Source organism: Lingula anatina, chromosome 2 (genome assembly GCF_051362555.1).
Source record: "Lingula anatina isolate TDL-2025a chromosome 2, LinAna3.0, whole genome shotgun sequence".
NCBI lineage: Eukaryota > Metazoa > Brachiopoda > Lingulata > Lingulida > Lingulidae > Lingula > Lingula anatina.
The window spans coordinates 47,655,464-47,669,337 of record NC_141768.1 but is presented as its reverse complement, the minus strand read 5'-3'; the positions used below and the strand labels follow the sequence as shown (position 1 = coordinate 47,669,337).

Below are 13,874 nucleotides of genomic sequence, written 5' to 3'. Positions count from 1 at the left end.
ATGTATTTATACCTTTGGTTAAAAGGGTCCGTTACATTTATTGCCTGTGTGTATGTGTGTGTGTGTTCAATATATTTTAATTTTCTTAATAAAAATAATGGCTGTATACAGTAAAGGACTGACTAGGTACCACTGACATGTACTTAAACCAACATTCACCACATAATTCTACCCATGTTATCACATTTCAGCCGCTAACTGCACCCCCTGGGCTCTGCCTGCACCTGTCAATGGCATGAAGAGCTGTATGATGTCACCAGGTGGAGGTTACACCTGTACTATGACGTGTGACACTGGTTACGCCTTTGAACAGGCCGCTGGTGACCTCAGTTATACCTGTGATGGTAGTCAGGACTGGGTGCCTGGCAACTATGTACCTGACTGTGTGGGTATGTACAGTCATGCTGGGACTACATCTTTTTTTCTTATTGACAAATATTAAAAATCTTTTGAAAAATTTAGTTATTTTGATCGTAATCAAAATCTTGATCAAAAATAGATTTTTACTCTTTTGTATCAAGGCTTAAAATATTATGACCAAATGTCTGCCTACATTTCTCAGTTTAAATTGAAAAAATTATGATCAGCAATTGATCTATAAATCAGTGATCTATTATTTGAAAATTGTGACATGAATATCTATAACTATTTTTATTGTTTCATTTCAGCTACGAGCAAAGCTCTTTTTACCTTTTCCTTGCGCCAGACGTATGATGCAGCTGGGGGAGACCTTAATGACACCTGTATTCAGGAATACACTGCACTCTTCAACAGGGAGATCATGGCAGTGACTGATGCTTTTGAGGTTAATTTGGGAAGATTTTATGTTGCAGGGACAAACATGACAGCTATCATCAGTGACACAACCATGGGAATACTGAGTGCCACGCAGGTAAAATACACTACAGGGTCACATTTCTGTCAAATCATCTAGTGTTCACATCTCGTCTGGTACATGATGCTATTTTTCTATCACTGCATTGTCTGTATAATGCAGACATGAGCTATTTCTGCAGAATCACGGAATTCTGCTTTTTTACATGACCCCAGAGCAATTAAAACCCCCAAAATTTACGTAAGGCATTGGGTTCCACAATAAATGTTCAGAGTTTTTTTTCAAAAAGCCGGGCTCATGTCTGATAATGGCATCTGCCCACTGGAGGCTGGGAGGTCTTTAAATGAAAATTTAATAATAATAATAATAATAATAATAATAATAATAATAATAATTTATTTTTCTATGGCGCATTCCATTAAAAATCTCAATGCACCTTACAACATTCACTTAAAAGAGCTAAATAACACAATATTAGTATAAGAACACATTACAAATTTTAAAGGACTAAGAACTAATTTAAAGAACCAATTATTTCATATTCTAAAATGATAAGAAACTAAATTGACAACATTTAAAATTAATCATAAAATTACAGTACACCTTATTAAAAACTAAAATTAACTATATGATAGTTACTGATAGGCTATTCTAAAAATATGAGTCTTCAAAAGCTTTTTAAAAGTATCTATGTCACCTGCTGCTCGTATTTCAGAGGGTAAGGTGTTCCAAACTTTGGGCGCATATATCATAAATGCCCTTTCACCGTAAAATTTACCAGCTTTTTTCTCTAAGACACTGTGTTCTAAAAGTAAATGACTAAAAGTTGAAGACCTGGTAACTCTTTCATGCTGATGTTGCTTCATAAGTTCTGAGATATAAATTGGTTTATTCTCAGTGACTGCTTTAAAAATGACACATAAATTTTAAATAAAATTCTTTCTCTTACTGGAAGCCAGTGAAGTTCCATCAAAACGGGTGTTATATGCTCTCGGCTGTTCCATCCCATTTTAGTTACCAGCCTAGCTGCAGAATTTTGAATTAATTGAAGTTTGTTCAGATGATTTTTGCCTAAACCATATAAGAGACTGTTGCAATAATCAAGCTTAGAAGTAATGAAAGCATGGACTAGTTTTTCAGTTGAAGTTTTGTCCAGTAAGTCACGTATCTTACTAATTCGCCAAAGTGAGTATGATGCTGATTTGCAAATTTCAGAGATCTGTGGATATTGTTTGATATGGATAATACATGTCTTCAAATAAGATTAATTAAATGTTTGATTTTTTTTTTTCAATTTTAGGTACAACTGAATATGACCTTCATCTTTACTCCAAGAAACATTTCAGACACAGACTACCAAAGCATGCACACGTTTGTCTTGACTATCTTCAACACAGGAGGAGCACCAGCTAATCCTGTGAAGCAGCTGACAGGACCAGCTGGTTGTGCCACAGTGACAGCCAAGTTAAGCACGGTTCAGGACAACTTCATGGACTACAGATGTCTCAGCAATAGCAAAGTTCGCTATCAAACTGATGACAACATATGCTGTGAGTTGCTTGACAGTTTACTTTTAACAACTGAGTCAGAAAAGGGGTTGTTGTATTTTTGCATCTGTAGCATAATCATCCTTTCTTACAAATAAAAAAGCCATAGCCATCTTAATTGCCTTGAAGTGAATTAAAAGGTCTTAAGTGTCAAAAAGGAAACTTTTTGTAAAGTGATCCTTGTCGTATAGTTAAATTATATTACTTAGTAAATAATTGTTCATGAATATTAATTTATTTTTGAAAGTGAGATTTTTAACTCGTTAACATCCATAATTTGGGTTTCATTGGCAACTTTGATTTAACAGCCTCCCAGATTTATCTTGCTTGCCATATCTACCAGTAAGTAAAACAATGTTGATTGAGTACAAAAAACCTTCAGTTAATGTTGCTATTTCCATGTCTTCCAGTGGAGTGTCCATCAGGTCAGTACAGGTCAGGTGGCATGTGTCACTTGTGTCCACTGGGGACGTACCAGGACATGCAGGACCAGACTGAGTGTACGCCGTGTCCAGCAGGAACATGGACGTACAGCATGGGCAGCAATAAGAGACAAGACTGCAGGGGTGAGTGAAGCACAGGGGGCTGGGGAGCTGAATATACTGGGTAAAGGAACATATACATATATGCTGGGAACACAGGGAGCTGGGGTACTGAATATACTGAGTGTAGGAACATATACATATATGCTGGGAACACAGGGAGCTGGGGTACTGAATATACTGAGTGTAGGAACATATACATATATGCTGGGAACACAGGGAGCTGGGGTACTGAATATACTGAGTGTAGGAACATATACATATATGCTGGGAGCACAGGGGGCTGGGGTACTGGATATACTGAGTATAGGAACATATACATATATGCTGGGAGCACAGGGAGCTTGGGTTCTGGAGATAGAATGGTTCAATAACTTCTGAATCAACAGTTGTGAAGATATTGCAATGAAATTTGGGATATTTTAGAATAACAACTAATGTTAGCCTGCAACAATATTCTCACTTTGTATCAGCTTTGCCCTCATTCCCATTCAAAGACTAAAACCATATTTATAAATGATCATCAAATTCTTGTACTTCAAAGATACACAAGATGCACAAGATCAGAGGTATTTGGCTATATTTGACCATTTTAACAAAGAAGTGTAGAGAGACAGTTATTTTGGCTAAAAAACAGAGACATATTTTAGGAAGAAACAAATTGATAAATTGGTTATTTGGTTCATCAGTTGATCAGTTGTTTCCTTGACTGATTCATAGATTATTTTATTGATTGATCAATTGGTTGTTTCCAGCCACCTGTGGCAATGCTGCAGGGTTCATGTCTGACACCAGACTGCCGCCGTGCATGGAGTGTCCTGTGAACTCGTACTCCGTGAACAGCACGTACTGCGAGCAGTGTCCTGGTGGGACTGTCACACACGGCACAGGGAAGGACAATGTCACAGACTGTGAATGTAAGGAGATTTGTCTAGAAGACTTGACATTTAAAATACTTTAATGTTTCTTTTATTTTTTAAATCATGAATAGCTTATTTAAAAGTACCATTTTAAGTTGGCTAATTTAGTTTTGAAATTATGTATAATGTTTTGTAGAAAACATCAGAAGAACATTTTATTAAAATTGTATTTTGATGTTTATCACATTATCAGTACAAAAACTTTTATCATTTTATCTCCCCCTCTGTCTTCAGTGGCCTGTCCCCTGGGTTATTACTCCTTTGATGGGTTCTTCCCGTGCCAGGCCTGTCCCCGGGGATTCTACCAGGACACCAAGCAGAGCCTGTCCTGTCAGGAGTGTCCAGCCAATACCACCACTCTGATGACTGCAGCCACTCACCTGGACAACTGTACTGATATTGGTAAGCTGCCCTACAGCAGAAAGTTATTCAAATACATCTAACTATCAAAATTGTGATTTCACCCTTCATAATATCAAGTACAAGAGATATGTTTATAAATCATATATTTCCTAACATAAGAAGTGTGTGTATATTTTCAGCAACCACAGTGTGTACTAACACCACCTGTGCCAACATGGGTACCTGCTACCCCCAGGGTCACACCTACTACTGCATGTGTCCAGCAGGTAAGAACTGGTCAACACTGGTCAACACTGGTCAGGAACACTTTCACTAAAGCCCCCTTTACACTGGACGGCATTCTCTCTGTGTCCTGTAGTATGGCCCCATACGAGAGTGAAAAAATTATAATAAATTATGTGCCAACAACTGGCCGATCATTGACCATTCATTCTGCAACCAAAGGGATGCTTGTGCCTCCTTTTTATGACCACAGAGATGTCACTTTTCATAGTCACAAACAGAATTCAGAAACGATGCCATCCAGTGTAAAGGGGGGTTAATTTCTAAATTAAAGAAAAGATGTTCAGAACTTTAATTTTCATTATCCAGATTCACTTATGATAATTTGATAAGTTTGGAAGTAAGTTATCCTTTTGTATGAAATAAAATGAGGAACTATTGAAGCAAATTTGATTAATTTGAGACCTGCTGGCCCAGGTATACTAGATGTCATTTCATTTGCCATGCTAAACTCGTTTTTTCTGTACTTTCTTTCAGGTTATACTGGTCGTCACTGTGAGGTGATGATCAACCACTGTGACTCTATGCCGTGCCACTATGGAGCCCAGTGTACGCCTGTCGTAGATGGCTTCACTTGCAACTGCAGCACTGCTAACAGAGCAGGAGAAACAAGTAAGTGTGGCCAGAAATCTTCAGATGTGAAAGTCAATATATTGTGTATTTGTAATACAGCCTAAGACATAATGTCATCCTTGTTTCTAACAGTTTCCAAATACGCTAGATGAAAATATTGCAAGTGCTGCTAAGTAACTGTAGAAGATTTGATGGCTGAAAATGAAACTTTTTTTGTTTTATTTGCCTTTTTCAACCTGTCATTTCAGTTAAGACAATACAAAACAGCCTTTAAGACTTTGAAGATGATAATGATAATTCTCATTGTTTTTTTATTTCAATATTTTAAAGTAACTTTCTTGCTATTTCCAGCCTACACTGGTCTGAGATGTGAGAATGAAACCAGTCAGTGCAGTAACGGGACTGGTTTCCCCATCCACGATTGCAAGAATGACGCCATGTGTCAGGACCTGGAAGCAGGCTTCAACTGTCTGTGTCTGTCCACGGGAAGTTTCACTGGAGACAAGTAAGTTGGCACAATCTCCGCGTCAGCAGAGGGTGGTTTTGTCAGAGCTGGCTTGTGTTGTGAAATTTTGTGTCATAATTGTAACAGAAGTCACCCCTTCTCTTTCCTCCCCCCCCCCCCCCCCCCCCCCTTCACCCCATTCTCCCTGTCCTCTGTGGATTCATTACTGGTAATGTAAAGCATTATGTTTTAAATCAGCTGGTCATTTGCAATGGCATTTTTTGATATTTTGATTTTTTCAAAATAGAATGATCTATCTAAAAACACTTAAATATATGTTAACAATTTATTAAATGAGTATAATTCAGCATTTTGTGTACTTATATATTAACTATGTGATAAGATAATTGTCACTGTGGTTTTTAAGCTTGCTTCTCAGTTTTTGTCTTGGTGAATTTTGAATTTTGCAAGGAGTTTCTAGTGACATTTGCTATCTACTCATTACCTGTTTAATATGTGCAAAAGATGAGGGTTTACATTATCTCAGCATTCTGTTTTTGCTTTGCTTTTCTGTGTCAGGAATAGCACACATTCTGGGTAAGATTTGACGTGATCTCATAGATGCTTTTCATGTGTTTCTTGTGCATTAAGTATTTATTTTGTTATGTATGAACACCTTATTTCATGTGAAACTGGCATTCCCTTTACTTAGACCTGGGGAAATATTGCTTAAGTCATAATAAGTCATGTATTTATGTACCAGTCCCTCCCTGTCCAGCAGATGGCAATGAGTATCATCATAGTTTTTTTTTTACGCTCCATGTACAAGGACACTGATGTTTTGCAGTAGTGTCAAATATAGCAGTGCTTTAATAAGTCACACTGCTGCTTCATATATATCATCAATACACTAGCCATACTGGCCACAGCTCCACAGAAAAAAAAACTAGTATGTCACTGCATAGATTTCACTTGAGATATCAGGTCCATGGCAGCTCTGTTAGTTTGTCATCATGAAATGCATTATTTTTGCCAGGTGATATGTTGAGTTCCCCTCCATCAATTTTTGTTTTAGAGTGCTTAGTTTTATTTTATACGATTAATTTCAATGAAAATTGTGGGCATTCTAAATCTGAGGTAAATTTATACAATACAACATGCATGCCAACATTTGCCCATGTTTTAAATTTTTTGAATATTTTTGGTGTGTTTTGTTGATGCAAAGCTTGATAATAAGGTATAAAGCCTTGTTGACATGGTTCAAATTTATCACACATATCTGTAAAAGTTTGCAGAAAGCTGTTGATATTTGGAAACAAATTCAAACCTGAGTGCCAGAAATGAAACATTTACTCCTGTTTGCTTAAAGGTGTGAGACAACCAGAAACATTTGCCTCGAGGAACAATGTCAGAATGGGGCTGCTTGTATGCCTATCGGAGCCACAGCCATCAGACGAGAGTGCCTATGTCGGCCAGGGTATACTGGATATGAATGTGAAACCATGATAGGTGAGTCAGACCTCTCCAAAATATGTCTTTTTGATGCTTTTATTCATGCTGTGATATACCCTGTAGCAGCTATAAAACTTTTATTCTTATAACATAATTATTTCCTCAATTAATAAAGGAATATGCTCATTTTTGTTCATGGACCTAGAAGTTTTAAACTACATAATTTTATGTTGTGTTCATTTGGCACATAAGTAATGTTTCAGCTTATTGTATGTGCGTCACTGTATCACATCATTTCTGTAGTCCTAAATGTAGATATTATTGTATATAATACTTGTATGAACAATAATGAACAATTATATCAAACAAGGAAGCCCTAAGCACTATCTTATATGATAGTAGACACATAACAAAAATATTCACTGTTTATTTGATACTCCAGATTACTGTCTGTCCAACCCCTGTCAACATCTTATATGATAATAGACACATGATAAGAATATTCACTGTTTATTTGATACTCCAGATTACTGTCTGTCCAACCCCTGTCAACATCTTATATGATAATAGACACATGATAAGAATATTCACTGTTTATTTGATACTCCAGATTACTGTCTGTCCAACCCCTGTCAACATCTTATATGATAATAGACACATGATAAGAATATTCACTGTTTATTTGATACTCCAGATTACTGTCTGTCCAACCCATGTCAACATGGCGGCTCCTGCACCCCGGCAGAGAACAGTTACACCTGTGACTGCCCACCTGGTTACTATGGCAACCACTGTGAGATGATCATTGACCAGTGTGCTGGCAACCCGTGTGGTGCAGGCAATGTCTGTGTGGACAACCACATAACGGGTCTACACATGTGCCTGGAGGCACGGGTTTGGGGACAGAGTGAGTGTTGGTTTTAACATTATTGTGGTTCTGCTTTTTGACATCTTTGGTCCAATATTCCTAGTCATCTTTAGAAAAAGTTTTGAGTGGCTATTATAGTGTATTGAGTTCAGTCACACCTGTATAAAAAAGAGAACTTTTAGTTATCATTTGGGCAGAGATGATATGAGACCTAAGAAGAAAATAGGAGAATCTGAGAATAAATTGAGAAAACATTGAATCTTCAATTGAAAGCCAGCAGAAGGTATTGTATTATCCTCCTCAGTCTACATCAACCTCAAGTTTTGGCAAATGTCACCATGTTTTCAGGAAGAGGGCATTTTAGACATAAACTTCAACCAGTAATGAGCCTCTCTTTGGTTAGAACAGCATGTCCCTGTTGTTAGCAGGAAAGAGAGGCAATACGTTGCTCACATTTAAAAATGTCAAAAAAAAAAACAATAGAAAATCAGTTTCAATGGACAATATGGTGGTGTTTGCAGGTATGTGTCCAGACGGCACAGTGGAGTTGGCCGGAGCATGCCATACTGTTATCGACATGCATGGGTTGAACCAGAGTGAGGCAAAGGCAGCATGTGCAGCGACATCTGGTGAGCTTGGCAGCACAGGACTGCCTTTCTTCACAGCTGGCATGGAGGCCACTCTCACAGCCATGAAAGTGTAAGTATGCCAAACTCCTACATATGATGACTTTTTTTCTTCTAGTATGTGGAACTCTAGTTATCATAAGCTTAAAACTAGTGGGCTTGACTTGGTCTTAAAGTGCAATTTAAGATGACAAATAGTCTTCTGTGATCTTAAAATATGAGTAAGACCATTTCTAGTCTGACAGCCAATTAAGTTGTCTCCCCTTACACATTCTCCTATTGTGAGCAGAGGTGTCCTCTATTGTGGGGGAGGTATCCCCCATTGTGAGGGGAGGAAACTGCTTGACCATTTAAGTAGATGTTAGATCATTTTTGACCTTAAAAGCAGATTCAGTCCATTTTAAGACTACTGCTGTAATGATTAAGATCGTGTAAGATCACTTGTGAACTTAAATTGCACTTTAAGACCAAATCTAGCCCACTAGGGAAGTTCACTTCTATGAATTGTTATAGTTAATTTAACTGCTTCTGACGTTTGTTTTTAGCATTGAAAGAAGAATGATGTTTTATTTCAAAACCAAAATCCGTTTGAATTGTAATTATATATTGTGTATGAAAACTTGTTACACTTGTTAAACTTGTTGAATGAGTTACGGTACCTTTAAAATTCTAATAAAGTCGAATTCCTACTTAGCAATAAAGTCATCAAATCTTATCACCAATATTCTCTTCATCCTTCATCTATTCTGTTCTATTCCCCTCCAGTATGGACCTGGGTGTTGTGTGGGTGTCAGACATGGAAGATACCAACACGTCCATGTGCAGCGTGGTTGTGGCCGCCAGCAGGATGGTGGAACACGTGTCCTGTGGTAACGACACTGTGGCGCATGGCTTCCTGTGCTCGTATTCTATGCCAGGTGAGAACTGTCCTCTGAGGAGACAGGCTTTATATACAGTTATATATGTTTACTAACACTACCCACAGATCTTTAGCACTAACACCCATATTAAGCACAAAACCCATGAATTAACCAACACACCATGCAATTATTTAGCACCAAAGAATCGTACCTATCACTAACATTTATCGACTCTGGTAGTACTGGTTAAGATAGAGATGTCTATCTGGTTGAAAAGATAGAGATGTGTATCTGGTTGAAAAGATAGAGATGTGTATCTGGTTGAAAAGATAGAGATGTGTATCTAAGCTCATTTTACATGACTGGAGTATGAAAGTGTTTGATACTACTGACATTTTTGAGATTCAATTAACTTAAAAGTTAGTTGGAAATTTTGGAAACTTTGTTACAAATTGTGGAAAAGTTATTCCTTCCAAAGCAAAATTCAATAACTTAAAAGTAATTGTGAAAAAGACCTGCTTATGGGCATTAGTGGTTATTCAATTGAAGCATTTTTTAATCCAAGTCAGAACAATTTTTCATCAATTATTTTATTTCATATTTCAATCTGACAGCATTTTCTCAAGATGTCCTGTGATTTGTATCTATATTAGCTTCTTTAAACATTTCCAGCCTCTGATAAGAATACAAATTTCCGTGGCTTCACCAAGAGAGAAGGTTCCTGTGCAGCCAATACCATCCCAGGCCTGGCAGCCAACAGGTCACTGAAGGAGTGCCACTATTTGTGTAATGTCCACACCAGTTGTGCAGGCTTCTCCTACGACTTCACCACTGAGCTGTGTAGTCCCTACGCCAGGATGTGCTACTCCCTGTCTGCTAACCCCAATGTTATGACATATGAGAGAACAGGTAGGGGAGCAGTGAAGCAGGGCTCCATAACTCGAAAGCAACGCGAATTGTGATAGCAATATCACCTTTCATTTCCAGGCTATTATATGGGCCAAATAAATGCCTAGTTATGGAATAGAAACGCTTGCACTCGGTTGCAAATTGCGATGCTTTTGAATTACGGAGCCGTTGGGTTGTTGTGCAGTTGGGTTGTTGTGCAGTTGGGTTGTTGTGCAGTTGGGTTGTTGTGCAGTTGGGTTGTTGTGCAGTTGGGTTGTTGTGCAGTTGGGTTGTTGTGCAGTTGGGTTGTACAATCGTCCTTTCTTGTTAGCATTTGCAAGTTTTTTTCGAACTCTGTTTTTGGGGAGGTAGATTTTATTGTAACATCCAGGCAGTGGTTTACTCACATATACACATACACACACACACACACATTTCTCACGTGTCTCATTTGCTGGCATTAGAATTCAGTTCTTCACCCTATCATGTGTATATTCCAGAAATCAGCTGCTACCAGAGCTACCCAGGCACATGTGGCGGTAGCCTTTTCCCCCTGATCTTTGTTCCGGGGACCCTCCAAGAGTGTGCTGACCAGTGCAGCAGTGATGACAACTGCAAGGCCATCATCTACAACACGGGTGTGGTCAGCGGAACTAACACCGCCTGCGTGGCCATGTCTGCCGGCTGTGATGTGGGGGATATTACCGTGTTCCAGAATAGAAGAGTCTATATTAAATCTAGTATGTTTTTACTGATCTGTCCATTCTGTGTATACTTCTACCGAATAAGTGTATGTTATTCCTTCTTTTGTTCCTTTTTTAACCTTCCTTCTTTCTATCTTTCCAGTAGATCATATTATTTTATCCTTCCTTCTATCCTTCCATGATATTAGTGTATTTTCTTTCATACATCATTACCTTTCAGTTTTATTGTTGAACCTGAAGATGCAACATTTCCTTAAGTACCTGTGAAGTGGCTATGTATTAGTAATAAAAGATGTGCTTTGTCAACATCTAACTTATTGACTCACTGATGAGACTTTTGTCAGAATTCCGACTTTTTCAGGGTCATTTGGGTCATTCTTGTGAATCGTGTACCCTGGACCTCCGGACAATTTTCCTACTTTTTCAGTGAGAACTGGTCTCATATCCTTGTAACTGCTGTCATTTCAGGTAATTCCCTGCTGTTTAGTCCCAAAGTGAGAACACCTGTTGATGGCAAGTGGACGCTGTCCATCTCTGGCTCTACTCTGGACTTTGCCCCTGACATGCCTCTGATTGGTGGAATGCAGACAGTGACGAAGGACGGGATACCGTACACTTACTCTGGCGTGCCAGTCAAGAACAGATACGATTACATGACCAACCTCACTGATGTGGCAGAAAAACAGTATGTACAGGTGAGTGTTAGGATTGAGTTGTATTCGAGGCACACTGTTTTAAGAATTAATAAAATTAATAGATTATGTTTTTTAAAAATTCATGGTGAAGCTTCCAGTTTTAAATTTTTCAGGTAAGTGTTGTATTGTGATAAGGAGCAAATATTAGATAGGAGTTTTTTCATGTCTGATCCATTTCTACTATATTGTGTTAAATAGCCACAGATCTAATATGCCCTATACCCTATCCAGGTTGATGCAGGTGCTTTAAGCCGTGTGAAGGGGGTGGCACTGCAGGGAGGGATGTACGATGTCCCCAGTATCTCCACCACCGCCACATCTCACGTCACTCGGTTCCTGGTCACTTACTCACAGGACGGTACCACCTACAATACCGTCATGGATAACGGAGCACCCAAGGTATGGTTTCTGAATTTTTGTTGATCTTTAACTTTTTGCCAAATAAAAAGCCTTATTTTTAAGACAACGCAGTTAATTCAAATTTATTTTGGACCATATTATTTTTATATTTCATTTTATTTTTTTCATAATTCGGTATTAAATGGCTGACATGAAACTTCCCTCTACATGAATTCTAAGGGTCTTAATTTAATATGATTATTGTTGTGTTCATCTAAGTATCTTCTTATCCAAATACACAATTCAAGGCTTGTATTGTATTTCTTAACGTGTGTAAACTGTTACTCACCCTAATCTACTGTCCTCAGGTATTTGAAGGCAACATGAATGGACACGGGGCAGTCAAGGTGACATTTGAACCCCCACTCCTAGCGTCCAGTGTGAGAGTCCACCCCGTGGACCAAGTCACTGACCCGAGTCCACCCAGCAGTGGCGCTGAGATCCTGCTCAGACTGGGACTCATGGTGCAATGTGAGTGTGAGCTAAGGAATGTGTTCTTATCGAGAACTTTGTATTGACAGTTGGGACAAAACTGTGGGTGTGTGTATCAGAGAGACTGCCCTCCATTTAATTATACGGGGTAATGTTAGCTTGTCATACGTGGGTCAAAATCTAGGGCAAGGCTTTACTCTTTGGCCACATTCAGAATAGGGAACTAACTAGTCTGAGGGTTAAATTTGGCTGACCTAATTAAATACTTCCCCACGGGATATCTATTCATTGTCTATTAGCAGATTAGATGGCAAGCTTTGTAGTGGGTCACCATATTTGACCCTCGGACTAGTTAATCCCCTATTCTAAATGCCCCCTATGACTCTGCAAATAAATAGGAACTGGACTTGCTATCACAAGAGATTCTCTGTCATGTCACACTTTGACAATGGTCAATTAAATCACGTGAAGTAGTAAAGGAGACTTCATTGGCAGCAAATAATCTCCAATTCTGTTTCATTGTATTAAAGGTGGTAGTTGTACCCTGTATGGGTTCATGTTTATGATGTTGTAGTTTTACTTATTTTAGATAAAAGTGATTTTCTCTTTATGCTTATTTTTTTATGAAATTATGTATTGATAACAAGAGAGTTATAGTAAGGATTTATTAAGTTGCACAACTTTTAGAGTGCACATTGTTAAGAATGATATTTTTACACTTTGATGAATACATCAATTTTCCTTTTATTTCAGCTTGTCCTGCTGCAAGTGCGCCCTCTTCAGACTGGACTGTTGACTTCTGCGCTGGCTCCCCCTGTCAGAATAGTGGCTCCTGTATCAACATAGGGATCTTCTTCATGTGTGACTGCCCAACTGGCTTTGAGGGGTATACATGCCAGCATAACAAAGATGATTGTGCCAGTAATCCCTGTGTGAGAGGCCAATGTGAAGACAAGACCAATGGATTCAAATGTCACTGTCCTATGGGATACACAGGTAGGTAGTGTGAGGACAAGACCAATGGATTCACATGTCACTGTCCTATGGGATACACAGGTAGGTAGTGTGAGGACAAGACCAATGGATTCACATGTCACTGTCCTATGGGATACACAGGTAGGTAGTGTGAGGACAAGACCAATGGATTCACATGTCACTGTCCTATGGGATACACAGGTAGGTAGTGTGAGGACAAGACCAATGGATTCAAATGTCACTGTCCTATGGGATACACAGGTAGGTAGTGTGAGGACAAGACCAATGGATTCACATGTCACTGTCCTATGGGATACACAGGTAGGTAGTGTGAGGACAAGACCAATGGATTCACATGTCACTGTCCTATGGGAAACACTGGTAGGTAGTGTGAGGACAGACCAATGGATTCAAATGTCACTACTTTATCAGATACACAGGTAGGTAGAGTATTGTGAGATGATACAG

General features: G+C 38.6%; 1 protein-coding gene across 5 annotated transcripts in view; it reads left to right on the top strand.

The window, feature by feature from the left end:
• Positions 1-13,874, top strand: part of LOC106151371 (uncharacterized) — a 57,761-nt gene that overhangs the window by 19,796 nt on the left and 24,091 nt on the right. For all 5 annotated transcript variants that reach the window (XM_087003224.1, XM_087003223.1, XM_087003225.1 and 2 more), the window contains exons 26-44: positions 192-389; positions 669-892; positions 2,136-2,385; positions 2,793-2,948; positions 3,680-3,841; positions 4,079-4,246; positions 4,387-4,473; positions 4,967-5,101; positions 5,414-5,567; positions 6,877-7,016; positions 7,654-7,866; positions 8,349-8,526; positions 9,219-9,370; positions 9,986-10,222; positions 10,702-10,941; positions 11,374-11,600; positions 11,832-11,999; positions 12,308-12,470; positions 13,185-13,427. In XM_087003224.1, coding sequence (XP_086859350.1) covers positions 192-389; positions 669-892; positions 2,136-2,385; positions 2,793-2,948; positions 3,680-3,841; positions 4,079-4,246; positions 4,387-4,473; positions 4,967-5,101; positions 5,414-5,567; positions 6,877-7,016; positions 7,654-7,866; positions 8,349-8,526; positions 9,219-9,370; positions 9,986-10,222; positions 10,702-10,941; positions 11,374-11,600; positions 11,832-11,999; positions 12,308-12,470; positions 13,185-13,427 — 3,495 coding nt within the window. The remainder of the gene's footprint in view (positions 1-191; positions 390-668; positions 893-2,135; positions 2,386-2,792; positions 2,949-3,679; positions 3,842-4,078; positions 4,247-4,386; positions 4,474-4,966; positions 5,102-5,413; positions 5,568-6,876; positions 7,017-7,653; positions 7,867-8,348; positions 8,527-9,218; positions 9,371-9,985; positions 10,223-10,701; positions 10,942-11,373; positions 11,601-11,831; positions 12,000-12,307; positions 12,471-13,184; positions 13,428-13,874) is intronic.